We start from the raw sequence: 22,097 nt of genomic DNA on the forward strand, positions 1-22,097 counted from the left end.
TGTGGACGGCACTGGGGGTGAAGGTGGGGAACCAGTCAAGAAAGGGGCTGCAGCCTGTTCCTCTGCCAGAGCAATTGCCCTGAGGCCGCCCAGATAAGACCCTGGTGCGGGGGAGCGGGCTGCATGCGGGGAGCGCTGGGAGAGGACTGAGTGGCCCTGGGGCCCTGGAGAGAAAGGGACAGGCTGGCGTCCGGCGGAGGCGGGGTCTGGGGTGGCACTCACGCTGACCAGGGGCTGGGAGGCGCTGTGGTGGTGGGTCTGAGGTTTGCACATGGCCTGGTAGTCGTACATGGTCACTCTGAAACCAGAAGCAGGGCATGGCAGTCCGGACCCCATCCCCCGCCCCGCCCCCACCCTGGGGGAGTTTGCAGCCAGGTTTTTGGACACCTGGATCCAGGAGGGTGCGTGATCAGCAGGTCAGAAAACGACATTTCTGTTCTTGTCTTTGTGCTTCAAAGACAACGAACGGCAAATCTGGTTTTCCTGCTAAGGGTCACATGACCTCAGCCCCTCTCCCCCCTCCCCGTCCTCCCCCCTCCCCCGCCCCCATCAAGTTCCAGGCTTCAGAAAGGCTGCTTCTGGAGCCCTGTGGGGCTCACTGTGGGTTCTGAGGTCGGGCTCTGAAGTCTGTCTGGTCCATTTAGCATCCAACCCCCCCTCCTCAGTGTGTATTCCGGGGGGGTGTGTGACGCCTGCCCTACTTACCGGCTGAACACCCCCATGCTGAGCAGCTGGGTCATGAGGGCGCCGTCCACCTCCCCCAGGAATCGTCCCATCTGTGAGGGCGAGGAGGGGGGAAAGCAGGATGAGGACATTGCTCTGAGTGCCAGACTTCACCTGTGTTTGGGTTTCCTCTCCAGACGCCCTTGAATCGTGGCCCATCTGACTCCACTCCACCCGCCCTCTCCTGGGACAGCTCCAGCCACGCCTCTCAGTGCTTTTAAATTCTAAGTTGGTGTGAAATCAATCTAGGCGTTGCAATCAGATTTGTTTTTAAAAGGTGCAGAATTCTTTGAACACTTCTGGGTGAATCGCGTGCAGGAAGGTGAAGCTTGATTTGTCGTGTGTGTTTTATGCACGTGCATGTGTGTGTGTCTGTGCTACCAGACAGCGAGATCCTGGCGGGCGGATCCCCAGAGGCCATGGTGATTGTTTGCGCATTTGCTGAAGGGCAGAGTGAGGGAAGCGACCAGGGCGAGGCTGAGTGATCTGAGCCTCCTGATCGGGGTGGAACCGAGGCTCCTGGGGAGGCTGGCTCCCTCCCCACGAGCCTGTCCCCCGAGTCTGTCCTGACTCCAGGCTTATTCACCGATATCCCCGCTGTCCAGACCCCTGATTCTGGAAGGGGAGTTTCCTGAGAGTAAGACAAGCTCCTGGACACTGGAGAAAGGTGCCCCCCGTTCAACGTGACCTCCAGGACAGGCTGCCCTGGCAGAGAGCACCCGCCTCTTCTCCGGGAGGGCAGCCCCCACTGGCACCATGGAAGCAACAGGCCTCCCTCCCTGGGCCCCGGGACGGACCTGGCAGAACAGGGAGTGTCACCTGGGCCTTCCGGCACGTGAGCCCAGGTGGCAAGGTGCGTCCAGACCACTGGCAGAGGCCCGGGCAGTGGTCCTTGGACCTCATTACATTCGGGGGGGTGGGGGGAGCTTGCAGTGCAGGTGGTCGCCCACTCCCAGTTTCTGGTTCACTCGGTCTGGGGCGGGGCCTGAGAACTTGCATTTCTATCAATTCCCCAGAGGCTACTGGTCCCCCTACCGCACTCTGAGGCCCAGGGAGGAAAGGGGGAGGGGCAAACGAAGGGGGAGGGGCCAGGTCACGGGCCCTTGAGGCTCTTGGGTGTGTCTGGGGAGGGGGTAGGGGGTCTGTGGTGGGAGAGCCTGGACGGGTCACAGTCGCCCAGCCTCCTGGGCCTCAGGGCTCTGTACCCTTCCCCTGCGTGTAGGCTGGACCCAGTGACCTGCTTCTAGTGAACAGAACACGGTCCAAGTGGCGCTGTCCCTTCTGAGATCCGGTCCCAGGGCACCGCGGCCTCATGCCGCTGACATTCACTGGCTCTCCGCGGCCCAGGAGGCCCCCGGGGCAGCGGGATCTGGCCCTTCGCAGGTCAGGCCCCGCTGATGCCTCATGGAGACCCCGAGCCTGGCCCGCCCGCCGAGCACACCAGCTCCTCACCACAGAGGCTGGGAGATCGTGGGTCTTGGGGTGTAAGCCCTCCAGCTGGGGGTGACTTGTTACAGAGCAACAGGTAAGTGCGGCAGGGCTGTGGAGTGAAGGAGTTTAAAAAAAGCAGAAATGGCTGGATGGCTGGACAGTCAGCGCCCGGCTTCCAGCTCCGTGCTCCGCGGACCTTCAGGCCAGGCCTCACTCTAGTCTCCAGTGTCCACCGAGCACAGGCGTCGTGACTTCTGACACAGGGCTGCCCGCACATGCCGTTACCCCCTCCAGCCATCTCAGAGCCTCACAGCCCAGTCTGGGGTCAGAGCCGTCCAGGGGGAGGAGACCGCCACCCGCAGAGCCCCCAGAGCCCCGGCACCAGCCCCGGAGACTGACGCAGGCCAGGCCTTCTGGGTCCTAATGACCTGGGGCAGGGGCTCGGCGGGAGGATGACCCCTGGCAGACCGGATGCCACACCCGCCAGCCCAGCGAGGATGCCAGCCCCGCCCTACAAATTCTCGGTCCCATCAAAGCCACTGCTCCCGCAGCCTGCTCCCCCTCCCGGGAGGGCTCTTCTAGAACCTCCCCCCCCCCCGTTGCGGCTCTACGTGTATCTCTAGGTTCAAAGTTTGCCTCTTCTGCAGCCATGAGCCTTTGGGTTAATAACCTAAACTGGCAGAGCCTCAGTTTGTCCCTCGGGTATAAAATGAGCCTAATAATGTCACCAGAGATGATGGAGGGACGTCCCACCCCTGATGGGGCCTGGTTGGGGGGGAGGGGGCTGTGTGGAAGCCCCTGGAAGGTCCCAACCCTGTGACGAAAATTAGATTTCACTGACGTCCTCTGTTTTACAAAGGATGTGAGGTGCCTTTTGAAACTACACACGGGGTGATAAGATAACGTAATGGCTGAGGACATAAGGGTAAATACTTAGAGAAATATAAGTCTGAGTGACTTTGCTGTCATAGATCGGCTCGCTCCCCACGGCTCTGCGGCACCCGGGCACCCAGACCTGAGAAATCACGCAGCCCCCGCCCTTATTCCAAGAGGGGGAGATGGGCCCAGGCCACCCAACCACACGTCTGATTAGTGGCAAAGCTCCCGCTGGACCACACCCCGTGTCCCTTAGGCTGGAGGCCCCTTGATGCTCCCGGCTCATTTCAAGGCATCGCTTTAGGTGAATGTGTTCAGCATTGGTTCAGGTGTAATTTCTGGCTAAATAAATAACTTGGGGCTCAGCAAATACAAGGTTGTGGCTGTACCTTCTCCTCGGCCGGTCTGGGCACGTGGGGTTCCTGGGTGCGCAGCCGTGCCGTGTGATGGGGAGTGCCACCGTTCACTCCCTTCGCAGCAAAGCCAGGTTGGAGGGTTAGGACAGAATTTCCCACAAGGGAGGTCCAGACGGGAAGCGGGAAGGCCTGGACCCGGCCCCAAGGAGATGGAAGGGTGGGTGCTGTGGCCTGTGTGTCCCCCAGATTCACATGCTGAAACGCCCCCCAGGGCAGAGCCCTCACAGTGGGGTTGGTGCCCTTAGAAAAGAGACCCCAGAGGCCTCCCTGTCCCTCGCGCCAGGAGGGGGCACAGTGAGAGCCCTGCAACCTGGACGGGGCCTACCCCGGCCCCTGGCACCCTGGTCTCGCATCTCCCACCCCAGAACTGTGGTTTGTAAGCTGCCCAGTCTGTGGGTTTTGTTACAGCCGCCTGAACGGACTGATGGGAGAGGGGAGAGGCGGAGGGGGTAGGGGGTGGGCAGTAGGAGCGGGTGTAGGACTCTGGGGGAGGCCCCCAGGGCAAGGCTGCAGACAGAAAAGCTGGGGCCTCATCATGTGGACAGCTCCCTGCCAGCAATCGTGGGAGAAGACCCAAGACGTAAGGTTTCCTCTGGGCGTGTGAGTTGAGAAGTCTGGATCTGGGGGTCTTGCGGTGCTGGCTGTGGTTCTAGGAAGAGACTCCGTTTTCATCAGACCTTTTCCTCTAGTTGGCCCTGGGCTTTCTCTGACCATCGAGGCCGCTGGGCCTCCCGAGTGCCTTACCTCCTGGGGCCTCTCCGAGATCAGGATGAATCCGTTGTTGTCTATGACGAAGCAGTCCAGGCCCTGGGAAGAGACCCAGAAGGAGGTCAAGGCCAGGCCCTGCCACTGAGCCCCGGCCCCTGCCTGCCCGACCGTGTAGGGAGGCCCTCTGTGTGGAGCCCGGGCTGCAGGGAAGGAGGGGCTGGCCCATCGGGAGGACGCGGGCTGGGGGCTGCTTCCCCCTCCCACCGTATTCCCCCCGTGGGGAGCTCACACTGTCCTGGCAGCTCTCCGGGCACGGACCCTCCGCAGCGCCGCACTGGAGGGAAGAGGGGAACCATGAGCTGTGCACCTGTGTGTGTGGTGTGTGCGTGTGTGTGATGCATCTGTGTGGGGATGGAGTCCACGGCACACCTGTGATGTGTGTGCAGGGGTGTGCCCCATACCCGTTTGGTGAATGCGGTGTGTACTCAAGGGGTGTGTGCACGGTGTGACGTGTGTGTGTGCTTGTGCGGTGCGCCCGTGGCGCGTGCCTTGCGTGTACGCGCGGGGAGTGTGTGCAGGGGGTCCGGGCGCTGAGATGCAGGCAGGGCCTTGCTCGTGGCAGCAGCCAGGTGCACAGGTCGGGAGTCCTCACCCTGAGCGTCCAGCCCCCCCCCCCGACCCCTGGCACCCACCTGCCGGGTGGCCGCCCAGAACGTACGCCGCAGGAACTCCATCCTCATCTGCACGCCCACGGCTGCCAGGAGCGGGCCAGGCCAGGCCATGGGGGTGTTTGGGGACGGGGTGGGGGGGTGGAGAGAGAAGACGTCAGATCTGAGTCAGAGGGAGAAGGCCCATGAGCGGGGGAGGGGGGCCACTAGCAGCCTGCAGACTAGCTTCCTGGTGGGGGCAGCGGCGGCTCCGGACCTGCATCCCTGGAGCTCGAGGCAGGCGCCCTGGGAAGGCCGCTCTCCCCTTTCCCACAGAGAGCGAGGCTGGATTTCAGGGCCTCCGTGGGTAGTTACAGCCCCTCCCCCCCGCTCCGCTCCGGCCCCCCAGCCCCATCTGTAAGAGGGCTCCTTCCTCGCAAGTTGGGCCCGTGTCGCCCAGGCCTGCAGGAGGCTCCCAGCCCCAGAAAACCAGGCTTTGATGCCGCTGCTCACAAGGGCCGCCACGCCGCTCTGGTCCCCAAACGCTTGGAGAACGCAAGCCAGTGCCCAGATGCCAAGAGGAATCTGGGGCCAGAGAATAGAAAGAAAGGCGGGTTATAGTGAAAGGAAAGGAATAAAGAAATGAGGCCGGCCTCCTACCGTCAGAGACAAGAATATAGAAAGTGTGCTGAGTGCCAGGCCCGCTGTGTCCTGAGGTCGTGTCCACACAGCAGGCCGGCTCTGCTATCGCTGGGGCTTCACGGCCGGGGAAGCCTCGCCCAAGCCGCCTGCCCTGAACACAGGAGCAGGACCCACGCACCGCTGTCTGTCAGGCACCTCGCCTCTCCTCTGGCCTGACTTGAGCCGCCATCAGGAGGGGGCTGACAGGCCTGGGCAAGCTCCCCGCTCAGGGCCCGTGATGCGGGGATGGGTCGGGGTTCCAGCCACGAGGCCGCGTTCCCGAGACGTTCTGCAGTCACCCCAGTGACGGCTCATTGGCGAGACTTTGCATCATATTCGGGGGCTTCTTTGTTGCTGCAAGGTCCGGGGGGCCGGAAGGGGACTGGTAGGCCCACATCTCGGTTCACGACAAAGAGGACAGACCCAGGTGCAGCACCTGAGCGGCAGGTGAGGCGTGCTCCCCTCCCCCCATTTCTCTCTAAGGCTTGGGGAGGCCCCTCGGCCCCTCCCCTCATTCTTCCTGTTAGGACCACCCTTGATGTTCACTTTAGACAGATTTCTCTCACCTGTGGAAAAAGGCTGCATGAAAGAGAGGAACCTCCTAACAGTTGTCAGAGGGGAGTCACACGAAAGCTTAGGATGTTCCAACCTTTGGGATTTAGGGACGCTTATTTACCGTGACCTTGGCCTCTGGGTCAAAGCTCTCAGACTCTCTCGAGCGAGACTCAGCCTCTCGATGTCTCGCCGCCAAGTCTCCCGGAGTCCCGGCATCTCTGAGCTGGGAGAAATTCTGTGATTCCTCCACAGGGAGTCTTGAGAGAGCGGGGTCGGTGCCCGTCTAATGAAGCAGTATTTTGAGGCTTGTGGGTAGAGATGGGAGGAGTGAGACCTCAAGCCTGTTCTCCGGAGCCAGGCTCCGTCTCAGTGGAACCACGGGCTCCTCCAAGGCAAGCCGCGCTCCTAGGATTTAGGACTTGCAACTGCCTGCTGCCGGCCCCCTTGGGTCACCAGTAGGCACCTCAAACTTCACAACTTCAAAACCTAACTGGCTTTTCCTCCCCAAACCTCCCCACGTGGGGACACACCTTCTACCGAATTGTTACCATTTTCCCGTGTCCCACCCAAGTGCTGCCGCCCTTGTCCAGAACCTCAAGCATCTGCCCACTCTCTCCACCGCTACTGCTACCCCCAGAGCCACTTGGATTAACGCCACAGAGCCCTGAGCGGGTCGCTCCCCACAGAACCGCGAGAGGGACCTTCCTGAAGATCAAATCACGTCTCTCTCTTGCTAAAAACCTTCCAAGGCCTTCCCGCTGCCCTTAGAACAAAGGTGAAATTCCTTTGTAATTTGGTGTCCAAGGCCCCACCGCCGACCTCTGACTTCAGCCCAAATCCTTCTCCCTCAAACAGGCCAAGCCTCTTCCCACCCCGGGGCATTTGCACCAGCTGCTTTCTCCCTCTGGGAATGCTCTTCCCTAGAACTTCAGGACGAGGCTCCTTCTCACGGTCGGATCTCAGCCCAAACAGCGTCTCCTGGGGCGGCGTCCTGACTTCCCAGATACCGCAGTTCTCCCTGCCGCCGGTGCTCACCCTCTGTCTCATCACTCTTTTTGTTTTCTAAGATGCATGACTTATTTACTTTATTCTCATTTATAGTCTGTCTTGCCCCGTTAGCATGGGGGCTAACAGCAGGCGGGAGGGTGGGGGGTTGAGTTCCGATACCTGCACCTAGGAGAGCACCTAGGAGAGCACCTAGGAGAGCACCTAGCACTCATCGGGGCTCAATAAATATTTTTCGAGCTAAATAAGTAAGTGCTTGTGAATTCCACTGAGTCAGCCACTTGGCTGGGAAGCCAGTTCTGCAAGCCTTCCCCTTACCTCCGGTGTGGGCACCTTGCTGAACTCCTTCATCCACGTGGAGCCCCGCCCTTCTGTAGATGCGGGACGGAATGCTAGCGATCTAGCCGGGCTCTGGTGCCCTCGAGGACCCAGGAGGGAACCCGCAAAGAGACGGGGAATTCAGGCGAGACACAAGAACCTCCTCCAGGGAGAACTGTTAGCCACGCTCTGCCACGCCTGACGGCTTTACCTCGGGACTCGAATTGTTTCACATCCTTCTGTTCGACGCCTGCCTCACAACCCAAACTGTGCTTTTCCACCCCAGACACCACGAGAGCCCAGCCTTCTCCTGAGAGAATCCAGGGCGGCCCTCGGCCCCCGTTCCCTCGCTCCAGTGGACCCCGGGCTGGCCACCCTGCCCCCAGCACCTCCTGGAAGCCTGCTGTGTGCAGCAGAGAATAGCCCTTGGTGCTGGACTTTGCAGGCAGGGCAGAGCGCATGGTGAAGAGAGAGCCAGGCCCGGCCGAGGGCAGGCAAGGCCTCCATCCTTCCAGGCTGCTTCCCCCTCGGGGCCTGTGCTTGGCGGGTCCTTGTGTTAGAGCCCGGCCTCGGTCCCCAGGGGGACCTACCACAGTCGGATGGAGGAGGAGCGATGGGACCCCCTTCCTCCTGCCCCAGCCCGGCCTGTCCCCCTTCGGGGCCGGGTCCCGCCTTCCCTCTGCCTGCCTTCCTGCAAAGCAGCTTTTCTCTAGGACCCGCGCTCAGCTGGCAGACAAAGAGCCTCAGTGAGGCCACAGGCGGCAGGCGGCGTATGGAGATGCACCTCTTTGCTCTGCGTCCTGGCTGTCACCTGCGTGCCGCTTTGTCATCACAGACGGCGAAACAAAACAGCTGTGCTGCACACACAGAAACCCTCCCTGGGGGGGAGCATGCCCCGGGGGGGCAGAAACTCCATCGTGCCCCGCACCCTCCCATCCACTTTGTCCTCGAAACCCAGCTGCAGACTGTGCTGACCTGTACGAGGGCTGCGGGGTCAGCGGGGGCCCATCTTTTAGGTACCAGCTGGGGAGCTGATGCCCAGGGACCCCAGAGACCTGGTCATCCCTCCTGGTCACTGCAGGGCAGCCCCGGGCTGTGGAGCTAACAGGCAGCGGATGGCGGGTCAGCGTGCAACACAGTCTAGCCTCTGGGCCCCTGCCACCCGGCTGGGCTCTTCCTTCCGGCTCATTCCTCACCAGCCTGGCGAGGTGGACCCCTCTTCCGGGACAGCCCCCGGTGTAGGAAAGGGGGTGAACCACCCATAGAAAGCTGCCACGCGTCCTCTGTGATATGGGTCAGAGAAGAAGGTCCCGCAGGCACTAGCCTGGGACGGTGCACCAGGACGTGAGCTCTGGTTGAGTTTTCAAGGAGCGGGATGTACCCCGTGGGTGAGGAGAGGGTCCCAGACTCCAGGAAGGACACACACTCTGCTGCAGCTGGGGGACAGGAAGCGTGTTTGGGGGCAGGTGAGGTGCATGTGACATGGGCGTGGGGTGGGAGACGGGATCCCTGCTGTGTCGGACGGCGGAGCAGACAGAAGAGGGTGTGGGAGCATCCTGAGTCAGGGGGGTCTCTCAACCTGCACCCAGGGCTGACAGTGGATCCCCCAGAAAGCAGGCGAAATGGAAGAGGGATGCCAGAAACATGCCACGTGTCCGGCTGTCAGGCAGGTTTCAAGAGATGCCAGGAAGGTCACCTCGGGTCCAGCTCTGGCCGCCACTCCTCCCCTGACTCGGTGCCTGGCTTTCTTTCCTTTGGATCAACGCTTGCCTTCCCTTGGAATATCAGTTTCTCCCACTCCTTTGTCCTGATTGGCTGGTAAAGACGTCTCTGAGTTCTTGATACCAGTCTCTTCCCATCCAGCCCAGAGCCAGGAGCAGAAGCCCAGGCCGGGGAGGCGGGGCTGGGTTTGGCCCCTCCTCAGGGCTCACCCCAGGGTGCCCCAGGCAACCTGACCCCAGGCCCCCGGCCCAGCCTGCCTGCATTTCCCTCCCCAGATAGCCCCGGTCAGGGGTCACGAGGCTCAGTGACCTCTGCGTGACCGTGTGCCCCTGGCTGTGTGGCCTGGGGCCCCTTTCCGAAGGACCACCAGGCAGATGGGCCCCCGTGCACCCCTCCAGGTACCCCCTCTGGAATAAGCCACCCCTTGACAGAGACCCAGATCAGCTTTCCCTTCCTACAGGCAGGGTGGGAGATACTGCCCCCACCTCCGAACAGGATGCAGACCCAGCTTCCCGGAGCCTTTGTCCCCTGGGTCCTGCCCCTGTGTCCCCAAAGGCAAGGGGAGAGGGGATAAAGCCAGAGGGGGCGGCAGCCAGGGCAGGGAGAGCCTGCGGGGGTGGGGAGAGAAGATAGAGGACCTGGTAAACAGTCCTCCTCCCGCTGGAGTTCATGGCAGCGTCTCCCCCTGAAAAGGGAGCGTTTCAAGGGTGAGCGCCTCCGGTGTGTGTGCGCCCGTGTGCCCGCCTTCCGTGCGCCCGCCTTCCCGTGTGCGCGCCTGTCGCTGTCATCACGGACATTCCCCCGCTGTCACTCCGCTGCTCTCTGCTCCGCACGCACGCTCCCCTCCCCGCCTGCCCCTCTCCGCGGCTCCCGAGACCCGGCCACCCGCCCGCCGTGGGAGACGGCCTCAGGCGTTCCTTCCTCCCGCCGGGGCTCTGCGTGCCAGGTCCTGCTGGGGGATCAGGCTGGTGCCGCTGCGCTTGCTGTCTCCTTTCTCCAGGAACCCCAGGAGGGGCTCACTGGACGGCTCAGACCACTTGATTCAGGGCACTCGCTGGGGTGCGGAAGGTGAGTGCCGAGCGCTGGGCAGGGGCGCGGGGGGCGGGTGCAGGGGCCAGGCTTGGGGCCGAGCCCATCTCCGCTGGGTTCCTTGCCTGCATGGGCAGCTGCTTTGCCTCCTGCCTGGGGGCAGTGGCTGGGGCTGGGGCGGTGCTCAGGACCGGACCCCTGGGCAGCCAAAGGACACAGGGAACTCTGACCTCCCAGCGTTGGGGACAGGAGCTGGGATTCTGCTGGGGAAGGAGGGGAGGAGGCATTGCCAGTGCCGGATGACAGGCCCGGTGGCATAGAAACCGGTCCCTGCAGCATGGGGGGCGCCAGCCAGGAGCCCTGTGCCGCCTCTATGCCCGGCTCGGCAGGCAGCCCCAGGGACTTGGGTGCCAGGGGAAAGGGGGTGCTGGTGACAGGGCCGGCACACAGGACGTCTGTGGGGTGGCAGGCTGGAGGGCTGGCGCCGAGGCGTGGGCAGGGACCAGGGGTGCTGACCGGCCTCTACAGGATGCCCTCAGCGAGGCGCGCTGGCCTCTAGCAGGCTGTCCTTGGACAGGGGTGCAGAGGGTCCCCCCAGCTGGACCTGAGTCCCCGGCTCGTATGGGGGGCGTGGCCGGGAGTGGATGCGGGAGAGGAGCCTCGGAGCCCTTCCTCCGGCCCTTCCTCGAGGCTCCAGCTCTGCTCCCAGCCCACCTGGGCCCTGTTGGGGCTGGGGTCCCCCAGCTGCACACCCTCTCTACCTACGAAAGAGCTCAGGAAGCCTTGGGGGGCGGGGTGGGCTCAGCTTAGGGGTGGCTGTTATACGGCCGGGGCAGGACGGAGGCCGTCTGACCGGGAGTCCCAACCTCCCCGCTCACTCTCAGGGCCCTTTATCCTCTCCCTGAGCTGCTGTCTGCCTGTCTGGGGTGGCTGGTGGGGACACTGGCACCTGGCTCTCGGGCCTGGCTCAGACCGACACCCAGCAGCTTAGCTAACTACAGGGCCGGGGGGCGGGCTGAGCGTGTGGAGATGGGCCGGGGAGCGCAGCTGGGACGGGACCCGCGGCCGTGTCCCCCTCCACACCGGCACAGGCTCCATCCAGCTTTGCCAGGAGAGGGAGACCAGGGAAGCCGGCTGGGGGTGCCAGGAGGAGGACGGGGGTGGGGGGAGCTTCTTCAGCAACCGATCTGCTTCCTTTGGGGTTTGGCTGGAAGCTGCGCCTGGGACAAGCAAACCCTGCTCCCATTTTCAGCCCCCAACGCTGAGGGGCACGGGGAGGGGGGTGTTTTAGGGCTGGGGTGCCTGGGGAGGCCTCCCCCCTCCTCCTACACAGATCAGGCCTCTCCACCCTGCCTGCCCGGGTCCAACCCCTCGCCCCCGAGCCAGGCCCGCGGGCCCAAGAGCAGCTTCTGCGAGGGGTGATGGGGGTTTTTCTCCGCTTTCCAGAGGGTCTGGTTGGGAGTGGGAATGTCTGACAAGGAAGGATGACAAGGAAACGAGGCTGCAGGAAGGCGGGCATGAGAACGGGGCACGCGTTTAAAAATGCACCAGGGGGTTTGTCTGTTCCAAGTACAAATTTAGAGATTTAAAAAAACCAGCTTCCGCGCTGCCTGGGCCGCGTGTGTTACGGGGATGCCAGGCAGGGAAGAGGTGGGAAGGGCCTGGAAGGCCAGACCGGCGGCTGCAGGTGGAGCGCGCGGCCTGGACGGCACCCCCGGGGCTCAGCGCGGGCGCCCGCTGTCCCCCTGTCCGGGTGCCCCTCAGCCCGGCCGGGCGGGTGGGAAGGGGCTGCCCTTGAAGCCCCAGGCGTGGCCTCCGTCCCGGCCCTGCCGCTCGGTAGCCCGTGACCTTCACCTGTCTGCACAATGGAGGGGCACAGAGGCCTTGTCCCGGGTTGGGGAACCTTGATCAAAGGGAGATCCCTGGGGAGGGGGTACACGGCAGGCCAGCAAGACGTCCCAGGGGGCAGGAGCCCCAGGTCAAGGCACAGTGGGCGCTGATGGCTGTGCGGCTTGGACACTGACTTGGGGGGATGGACGTGACCACGCAGCACCAGAGGAAGGGTGCGGACGCCAGGCCTGGGTGGGTTTGCTGGAAGTTTCCGGCTGGAGACTGAGCCAACCCTGGCCGGAGGAGGAATGGGGGGCAGAAGCACAGAGGGGTCAGGGCGCCCACCCTAACCTGGGCGTCGGCGGGGGTGGGAGCGAGGCAGGCTGCTCCTCCCGTGGGGAAGGGAAGCCGTCCCCGCCCCCGCACCCCCAGGCTCGGGGGGCTGCCACACCCCACGTGACTCCGCAGGAGCCCGTGGGCCCTTCTGCCCTGCTGCCACCCCCGCGGGGCTCCCAGCCCACCTCCTCACCTCAGCCCGCCACCCCCTCCCCAGCAAGACCCCTGCCTCCCTCTCCTCACTGCATCTGTGATGCCCCTGGGAGGAAGGCTGGCGGGGAGGGGGCGACCCGGCTTGATGAGGGTACCCGCGTCGGGCGCAGAGAGGCAGCGGAAGGACGAGGAGAGGCCGGTCGGCGTGAAGCGCTGCACAAACGCGAGGGTGCAGCCCTCCCCCTGCTCCAGGAGCCTCCACGCGCAGGCGGGTCAGCAGAGCCGCCTCCAGGCTCCTGAGGCCGCTGGTCGGTAGCTCTGTCGCCAGGCCGCCTGGGCCCTGGCTGCACTCTCCCACTGCCTGCCCTTAGGCAAGTTACTACCTGTCCCCAGCCTCCGTGTCCCCATCCGCAAAATGGTGTCAGCAGTGCTGCTAACCCCAGACAGTTGTTGCGGGGACTGGGAACCATACACAGGTGTTTCCCCGCGGGCATGCTTTCTCCCCATGCGGAGCCCTCCTGCAGAGCTGTTACCGCCAGCATCCCCCATCGCTGCCGCCCCCGGCTGCCCCGGCCCCGGCCATCCCCTGCCGCGGCCTCCCGGGAGGTGCTGGGGTCTGCGCTGCCGGGAGAGAAGTGACCTGGCCCAGGGCTTCTCGAACGTGACCAGGTACGTGAATGGCCTGAGGTCTTGTTAAGAGGCAGATCCCGGCCCCATTGGCCTGGGCTGGGTCTGGGAAGCTCCTGGCGAGGCTGCTGCTGCTGGCCCGTGGACCACGCTGGAGTAGCAGAGGGCTGGGGCCCAGAGCCCGTGTTCCTATCCTGGGCGGGGGGGTCGCTCGGCCTGCAGCTTCTCAGCCCCATCCTCTATCCTGATTCTCTCAGCAGAGCCCAGCGAAGGAGGCTGGGGACCCCGCTGGGTCCACCCTCCTCTCTGTGTCCCTGTCCCTGGGACTGGGACAGAAATGCCCACAGGCTGTGGGGCTTGGAGCCCCGACACTGCCACCTCACTCGTTTCCGTTGCCCGTTCCCCCACCTGGGTGGGGACTTCCCTCCCAGACGGCGTGAATTTATTCCGCAGTGGCCACGCCTGCCTGAGCCGCTGTGCTCCTGGCATCCTAATGTAGGTCACCCCTTTCCTAACGAGGTAGAGGGTTCTGGGGGCCGGAAGGGGTCCTGGGTTGGAGGTGGGCTGGAGGGCAGGGTGATGGACCCCACAGCGCCTGAGGGGTGCTTCTGTGGTCCCCAGGGAGCGCAGGCTACAGTCCCATGGGCCTGTGGGGCCTTGTTCCCGTCACGTTTCTCCAGAGATCCCAGGGCGTGGGTCTGAGTGTGGAAAGGGTCCTGGGTTGGGGGCGGCCCTCGGGGGGCTTCTCTAGGCCCTGCTTCCGGGCTGGAGGTCCCCCCGTGCATCTGTCTGCCGGGGGCATGCGGGAACGGCGGGAGTGACAGCAGCTGAGGATGCTGGAGGGCTGCCAGCGCGCGCGTGCACCCGTGTGCGTGTGTGGGGCTGCACGCTCTCTGGGGGGGTGGTCTGCGTCACACGCTGCGTTGGGAGCCTGTGTGTGCACCCCGCTCAGCGCACACACGTGTCTCCCCCCAGGGGCCACTGCTGGGGGACAGGCCCCAGGGAGCGGGCCTGTGTCCCTGGCCGGCCGCGTGACCAGGCACGCTGGTCTCCACCTCTGAGCCTGGCTGGCCGCTGACCCCCTGACACCGTGTGGGCGCTGTGAGCTGCCGACCTGCGGGTCCTCGCTGGCGAGAGGAGTGTGGGACTATTCCAGGGGTCGGGGCCGAGGCTCACGGAGAGGGTGGACGGCGTCCTCAGTGATGGAGGCCTGGGAGGCTGTGTGCGAGCGCAGCCCACGGTGACCGCCATGTGACGGCTGCTGGCCTGGCACGGGCCCAGGCACAGAGACAGACACCCAGGTGTGAGACTGGGGGACCAAGAAAGAGGGGTCCCGCAGACGCGCTGGAAGCCGCCGCCCCTCCCCGCGGACACAGGGCACTGACGTCTCCCTACGTCTACCTGGGGCTCAGGTCCAAGCTTGGAGTCCCCTAGACTGCCTTGCAAGATGATGTATCCTGAATTCAGCAAATGCTAGCTCTCCTCCCCCGACCAGATTGACCCCCATGGAGGGCAGTGTGTTCTGGTCATCACCCTGAGAGATAAGGAAACCGAGGCCCAGAGGGTTTCCGTGATCTGTTTAAGTTACACAGCGAGGGAGCAGCCGGCAGGGATTCGAACCCAGAGCCCTCCCTGACCCGGGAGTCTGAGCCAGGAGCCCCGGGGACCTGGCCCTGGGAGGGTAGCTGGAAAGGACCCCTCAGCTGCTCTGGGCATCTGCTCCGCCCCCAGCCCAGGGCCCCAGATCCATCCTATAGGCATGTGGGTCTGCACCCACATCTGCCCAGTGCGACTCGCTCTGCAGCCTCTGCGAAGCCCCTGGTGGGGGGTGAAGCCCAGGTGACAGACAGGCCCCCCGAGCGGTCCCCCTCCCCGGCGGGCCCCATCCTGAGCGGGCGCCCTTGCCAGGGCCCAGCTGCAGGCCCCCGGGGCTGTGGCGCTCGTGGGCTCATGGGGCCAGGAGGCTGCTTGGCAGCGGTAAGCGGGGAGGAGACGGAAGAGGCCCCCAGGGCCTGAGGGAGACCCTGCTTAGATGCTGAGGTTCCAGCGGCTGCCCCCACCCCGCAGCTCCGCTCCGCTCTGCCATTAGCCCCTCGGGCTCCCGGAATTAAGGCGGCTGTGGGAGGGGAGCGGGAGGCTGCAGCCTGGGGCCCCCGGGTCCAGCGTGGCCACCGAGCAGGGGAGGCTGCTGGCCCGTCTCTGTCCGTTCGCCACCTCGCGCTGGGCTGGCGGCAGGGGGCCCGCAGTCCCCTTTCCCGCCCCTGTGACGGGCCCCTGGCCGCGCCTGGAAGGGAGTGGGAGCAGGGCAGGTCACCTGGGAAGGGGGAGGCCCCCTCGCCCCTTGGGAAGAGGAGCCGCTCTCTGCGCTGCAGCCTCGCCCTCTCCCTGCCCCTGTGCCCCGACGGCAGCGGCTGCAGCACGAGCCCCTGCGCTGATGAGGTTTATCCCAGACCTGCCGGCGGCAGAAGACAGAGCACGGCCGCTCACCCCCCGGGAGACCGCGGAGGGCAAGCAGGGGGCTTCCCCGTGGCAAGAGCCGGGCCTGGGCCTCACCCGCGAGCCAACGGCCGCCCCTACGCGGGGCCTGGTCTCGGCCTCCTCGGGGGCCATGGTAAGAGCACAGTGGGGCTGGGGGGCCAGCTGGCTCTCGATGATTTCGCGCCTGGGACGTGGGGGAAGCCCAGAGGCCGAGGAGGCCACGTGGCTCCGAACACGTTTACGAGATCATCCAGGGAGACAAGAAGAGGCGGGGAGAGGCTGGGCGGGAGGTGAGGGATGCAGGGCGGGTGGACGGCTCCTGCATCGCCCAGCACTGGCCTCAGCACTGTCTCCAGCCCCAGGGCTCCTGGGATGCCCGCCTGCCCCTCCACGCGCCCCCTGCTGTCGACGGAGGCAGAGGCTCCTGGCTTCTCAGCCCCCTTGCTCCTCTTTCTCCCACCCCCCTACCCCGCCCAGGGAATCAGAGCCAAGAACACAGGAGGGGAGGGTAAAGAGACACCGGGCCCCCTCCATAACCCGGGGCTGCACCGGCCTGACACCCGCTTCCGCTCAGCTCTCTCTCCCTCTCTCTCAGGACTGACCGAGCGGACAAGCGGCTTCTCTCTCCCTCGAGGTGCCGGGCCTGACAGCCGTGCAGCCACCATGCTGGCCCCGGGCAGCGGCCCCGAGCTGAGCACCTGGTTTGCCCCGCTGTGGAGGCAGATCTCTTGTGAGTGGAGGCGGGGGTCGGCTTAGCGGGGATGCAGGGATGCTCTTCCCAGGTGTCCATGGCCTGGGTCTGGGAAGAAGGGCCCAGTCCCGGAGCCCTGCCCACGGTGCCGGGGGAAGAGCTGCTTCTGAGCTCTGTGGCGGGCGGGTCGGGGGCAGGGGCTCCACAGGCAGCTCTGTCCCCCCAGGTGGGTCTGCTTCCACCCCCAGGGGCCCCAGCAAGTCCTGCTGCCCTAATGGCAAACCGCCCTCTCCTTGCTCGGCCATCAGCTGGGTGGGCCTGGAGGCCTCCCTTAGGGCTCAGCCCCCGTAGCTCCGAGATGGGGGGAACCAGGGGGCTCTGGGGACGTGACACTGGAAGGGGCCTTGGGGAGCGGGTCCAGCCCCTCCTTCTGCATATGGGGAGACAGAGGCCGCCCACTCCCCACAAGGGAACCTTGTGAGCTGTCGGGTGAAGGAAGCCCTGGGAATTCTCTTCACGAGGTGAAGGGTCAAGGCTACAGGGTAAGAGGTAAAAATGGTCTCGAGGGAGGTCCCTGACTCCTGCCCTCGCACGGTCAGCCCTGTGATGCTGCCGCCCCAAGACACAAGCGGCCTCAATTACTCACCCCGCAGAGCAGCTGATCCCGAGGGACCCAGCTCCCCTCTCAGCCTCCTTTGGAATCACTCAACACCTCGCGACACAGGGCTCTGTTTTCTTGCCACCAGAGCTTTAACGCCAGCCTGAATTTCTTTGGGGGGGGGGGGGGACAGTGACCTGTAGTTATGTCGGTCCTTTTGAGAGGGAGGCTGGATGGGTTGAGTGTTTTTCTGGGGAAAGTGAGGTCTGAGGAATTCAGTTGACTTCCACAAGGCACGGCGGGGGTAGTCTGACAGGCTGACCTGGCCACAGACAGCTCAGACAGCGAGAGGGTCAGCGGCCCTCAGGTGACCTCAGGTGGCCGGAAGGGCTTCCAGTTGGCGTCCATGGCCGTGCCTGTGCTCATTTCCTCCCGAGAACAAAGACGCTCAGGTGTCAGCCTGGCAGGTGCCTCTCAGGAGTCACCGATCCTCCAGGAAAGGGGGGTGCGGTCCCACCCTGTTCCTTCAGGGTCTGCCCTTTGGGACACCAGACAGCAGACCCCTACTAGACACAGACTCAGGACCGTCCCCTCCAGACCCCTGGTCAGAGCAGCTCTGCCCCTCCAGCTGGAGCCGAGCGGCCAGCACTCCTCGGCTGGGGCCTTTCCTCCCGGCCCGGTGGGATCCTCCCCTTCCACAGGGACACCCTGGGGGACAGTCGGGGGCTTTGCAGTCACTCTTAGAAGGGTGGGCCACGGAACGAGCTGCCCTGCGGGACTGTTCTCTGAGCACCCGTCCCCCTGCAGCCCTGCCACAGGGGCCCTGGGCAAAGCATGGGACCGTGAAAGGAATTCTGTCAACAGATCTGTCCTGCGGAAATTGGGGACAGGGGCCCAGGCTAAGGGCAAGCTGGCTGTAAAGTGAGAACAGATGTGGGACTTGCCCCGGGCCCACAACTTTGGGGGCTCGCACCCCAGCATCCTCCACGTGGACGTGGAACTCAGCATCTCACCCTGCCGTTTCCACAGTGGTCTCTGGGGTGGGGCCCGGGTGGGCCCGGGCTCCCTCGTCACCCTGAGTCGCTGGCCCACCTTGGATGTGGGACTCATGCAGACCGGGGAAGTGGTGGCAGGGGTCGGTGTGCCCCTTCGTGTGTGCAGCGCGGCCCCTCCCATGCACGGCCATCAGCCCCGTGCAGCTCCAGGTGGTGGTTGTGGGGGGTGCGGTGCAGAGGGGAAGGAAGCAGAGCCACTTTCTCTGGACAGAATCCTTCCATGGCAGCGGCCCTGGGAGAGGAACATGGGGCGGCCCCTCTGACACCCTCACATCCTCTGTCGCATCAGCGTCTGTGGTGTCGGGGCCGTGTGGGGACCCTGGCTGCCCGGTGGTGTCCGTCCACATGGACGTGCTGCGGGGGGTTAGTTGTGTTTCTACGTGGTCAGGAAGCGCTACGGCACCGCGCGTGGTTGGGCCAAAGGGGATCGGCGCGAGGCCGCGTGATGGGAGGCGGATGGGAGGGGAAGGCAGTGGGAGTGGCGACCCGCAGTCCTGCCATGCCCCGTCTGTCCCGCAGGGCTCACCTGTTGGATCGCCCTGTGCACGGCGGAGGCTGCCCCCGCCTGCCCCCTGCCCTGCACGTGCGACGGCCACGGCCTGCAGGTGGACTGCAGCGGCCGGGGCCTCGCCGCGCTGCCCGCGGACCTGCCGGCCGCCACCCGCAGCCTGCTGCTCCTGAACAACAGGCTGAGCTCCCTGCCCGCCGGGGCCTTCGCCGGCCTGTCGGGCCTGCAGCGGCTGGACCTCTCCAACAACTTCCTGGACGGGCTGCCGCGCGCCGCCTTCGGGGGGCTGGCCAACCTGACGGAGCTGCAGCTGCGCAACAACAGTCTCCGCGCCCTGGACCCCGAGCTGCTGCGGCCCCTGGCGCGCCTGCGCCACCTCGACCTGTCCCTCAACGGCCTGGCCCGGCTCCCACCCGGCCTCTTTGACGGGCTCCCCGCCCTGCGCTCCCTGTTCCTGCGCGCCAACCGCCTGCAGAGCCTGGACCGGCGGACCTTCGAGCCCCTGGCCAGCCTGCAGCTGCTGCAGGTGGGGGACAACCCCTGGGAGTGCGACTGCCACCTGCGGGACTTCAAGCACTGGCTAGAGTGGTTCTCCTACCGAGGTGAGCACGGGTCAGGTCGGGGAGGAGTGGGCCCGGCCTGGCCACCGGCGGGCACAGGGGCTCCGCGGCCCCCTTCTTCCCATCCCCTCCGCTCCCAGCCGCCTTGCTCTGCCCTGTCTCCTCAGGCTGACTCTCTGTAACGGGCTCTCACTTCTGTAGGTTTCAGGATGGACTTAAACACACAGTATCATTGTCCTCTGCCTCTAGGCTTCCCTGGCCCGGCAGGAGGAGGGATAAAACCACCCTCGCGGGCTTCCCTGGTGGCGCAGTGGTTGAGAGTCCGCCTGCCGATGCAGGGGACGCGGGTTCGTGCCCCGGTCCGGGAAGATCCCACATGCCGCGGAGTGGCTGGGCCCGTGAGCCATGGCCGCTGAGCCTGCGCGTCCGGAGCCTGTGCTCCGCAACGGGAGAGGCCACAACAGTGGGAGGCCCGCGTACGGCAAAAATAACCAAAACAAAACACCCTCGCTCCTCTGAATAATGCAGCCATCTCTTAAGTACCCACAGTGCCAGGAGGGTGGAATCGAGTTCAAATCCACAAATGCAGTCACATTTTCTTTCTGACGATGATCTCAACTCCTTCTCCCTAGAAGTTCTGTTATCAAAGCTTTTACTAAGAAGCCAAATGCTCCCCCTTTCGGTGACCCGGGAAAGTTCTAGAATGACCTTCGGAATGATTAAATGAAATGGACAAGGGCAGAGAAGTAAGCCTGCTGGCTAAAAGCGCCAGGGCCGGTTTGGCCTCGTGGCTCTGCCACGTCCTAGCTGTGTGTGATCTCGAGAGAGCTCGCTGGCCTCTCTGGCTGCACCCTCGTCTGTGAAATGGGGCCAATCTCAGAGAACCTATCTCAGAGAATCACTGTGTGGAGTAGGTAGGTAATTCATGGAAAGCGTCTGGAAAAGGACCCAGCATAAAGTGAGTCCGCAATAAAACTTACTCATTTATATGTCCACTGGCTGGCGGAAGTCATAATATTCACCGGGCTTAATTAGACACAGTTTGGTGTTCAGCAGGAAGTAGGGCCCCATGAATCTGCTGAACGAGTGAATCGATGTGAAGCGAACGCTAATGCTTTCGTCAAAGTCTTACTCCCTTTGTTTCACAGTGTTTCCACAATTTAATTATTTGCATAATATTCTCACGTGTTAGTTAATTAAAAACATTTTACAAACGATAAAGTACCATAAAATGTTAGTCCCTGTGATAATTTCTCCCGTTTTTGTGAGAGGAGAAATAGTAACACTTGCATGGTTTCCAGTTTCCAAATATCCTACCATGTACGTGACCCACTTGAACCCTAACTGAGCTGCAGCTGAGACGGCCATTCTTATTGACAGCCTGGAAAATCGAGACTCCTCAGCAATTCGATACGTAAAGTGACTTGCAGATGCCCTGGCCGGGAGGGAGTCAGCCTCAGGTTTTGGGAGCAGGGAGGTAGGGCGGCTGCGTCTCCATGCCCAGCCCCCGCCCGTGCAAAGGCCCTGGACACAGTTCACGGGATGTAAGCCTTGGACAGGGGTCTGGAGAGCCAGACCGATGTGTGATCTGCAGGGGACGTCCTTGCCCCTCCAGTCATCGGTCACCGGGAGCTGAAGGGCGTGGAGGGGGAACGTACACTTTAGGAACTTTTCACTAGTAGAGTTATCTTCCGCCATGCGCTCCTCCAAAACAACGCAGACCAAACCAGAACAAAAACCTGGGCCCTTTTCCTCAGCAACGGGGAAGACTGATGTCTATTGTGTGAGGAGACCGCGGCGATGGTCCTGCAGGAGCCCAGGCGCTTCCCTGGGGGCCGCGCCTGCGTCTAGATCTCGGGCTGCCCGAAGAGGCCAAAAGGGGGGCGTCTGGGCAGCTCCTCTTCCTCTCGCCCCACCTGTGCGCTGCACCCTCCCCGCCCAGGCCGCGGGTGAGCCTGCGCTGCCCGCACGCCCTCCTCTGCCCTCGGGGGTCCTCAGCGTGTCCTCCCAAGATGGCACTGCGCTCACGGGTGCTGTGGCCGGGCTGCTGAGGGGGCCACCACTGCCCTCGAGGAGGAAACCGCTGTCCCTGGGCCCCCCTCTCCCTCTTCCAAGGAGGAGTCTTAGGAACCGCGGTCCTGCCCGCGTGGAGGAGCAGGGCCGAGGCTCTGACCTCTGTCCTTTGTGTGGGCGGGAGGGGCGCGGGGGGAGCAGTTGCTGGGGAGAGCAGAGCCGGGGGTCACGGACGGCGGTCAGTGGAGAGGTCAGTTAGGACAGGCACGGGCTGCCGCCTGGCAGGGCTCCTGGCCCCCCTTTCCTGAGCACCCGGGGGCCAGCTTGACTCTGGGGGCAGGAGAGGTGGGAATGTTTGTTTCTCTATCAGATGGGAGCAGGGACACCGTCCGTCTTCTGAGGCTTCTGCGCGGGTTAAACGCCGTGACACGTGTACCCGCCTCCCCGTCACTGGGCGCCGTACGCCAGTCCCCCTAACCTCTCCCCTTCGCTCCAGGATTGATAGTGCTGCGGATGGAAACTAGGCCTCCCGGGCCTCTGTGTGGGGACCTGGGGCTGGGGGAGGGAGTGCCGGCCTCAGCCCCCCTTTTCTCTCTCCTGATGCAGGGGGGCGCCTGGATCAGCTGGCCTGCACCCTGCCCAAGGAGCTGAGGGGGAAGGACATGCGCGTGGTCCCCATGGAGATGTTCAACTACTGCTCGCAGCTGGAGGACCAGAGCAGCTCAGCCGGGCTGGAGGTCCCCGGGCCACCCTGCACCAAGGCCAGCCCGGAGCCTCCCAAGCCCAAGCCGGGCCCCGAGCCCGAGCCCGAGCCCAGCACCGCCTGCCCCCAGAAGCAGAGGCCCCGGCCTGTGAGCGTGCGGCGGGCCGTCGGCACCGTGATCATCGCGGGGGTGCTGTGCGGTGTGGTCTGCATCATGATGGTGGTGGCCGCTGCCTACGGCTGCATCTACGCCTCCCTCATGGCCAAGTACCACCGGGAGCTCAGGAAGCGCCAGCCGCTGATGGGCGACGCGGAGGGCGAGCACGAGGACCGGAAGCAGGTCTCCTCTGTGGCCTGAGAGCCCAGGGCGGGGCCGGGGGGCACGCCAGCCCCCCTCCCGCCCCCTTCCCACCTTCCCCCCAGCCCGCCAGCAA

General features: G+C 64.2%; 2 protein-coding genes across 2 annotated transcripts in view; one reads left to right on the forward strand and one right to left on the reverse strand.

Annotated features, from left to right (window-relative positions):
* Positions 1 to 22,097, reverse strand: part of CACNA2D4 (calcium voltage-gated channel auxiliary subunit alpha2delta 4) — a gene marked incomplete at its 5' end in the record, with an annotated part of 98,433 nt that overhangs the window by 5,262 nt on the left and 71,074 nt on the right. The window contains 5 exons of the mRNA XM_079937530.1: positions 223 to 298; positions 706 to 776; positions 4,191 to 4,253; positions 4,444 to 4,488; positions 4,847 to 4,908. Coding sequence (XP_079793656.1) covers positions 223 to 298; positions 706 to 776; positions 4,191 to 4,253; positions 4,444 to 4,488; positions 4,847 to 4,908 — 317 coding nt within the window. The remainder of the gene's footprint in view (positions 1 to 222; positions 299 to 705; positions 777 to 4,190; positions 4,254 to 4,443; positions 4,489 to 4,846; positions 4,909 to 22,097) is intronic.
* Positions 16,199 to 22,021, forward strand: LRTM2 (leucine rich repeats and transmembrane domains 2; the record flags this gene model as incomplete). The annotated part of the gene is made up of 3 exons (XM_079938600.1): positions 16,199 to 16,265; positions 18,399 to 18,989; positions 21,567 to 22,021. 3 exons carry the CDS (start codon positions 16,199 to 16,201, stop codon positions 22,019 to 22,021), a joined length of 1,113 nt encoding a protein of 370 aa, XP_079794726.1.

The sequence above is a fragment of the Stenella coeruleoalba genome (assembly GCF_951394435.1).
Source record: "Stenella coeruleoalba genome assembly, chromosome: 11".
Taxonomy (NCBI): domain Eukaryota; kingdom Metazoa; phylum Chordata; class Mammalia; order Artiodactyla; family Delphinidae; genus Stenella; species Stenella coeruleoalba.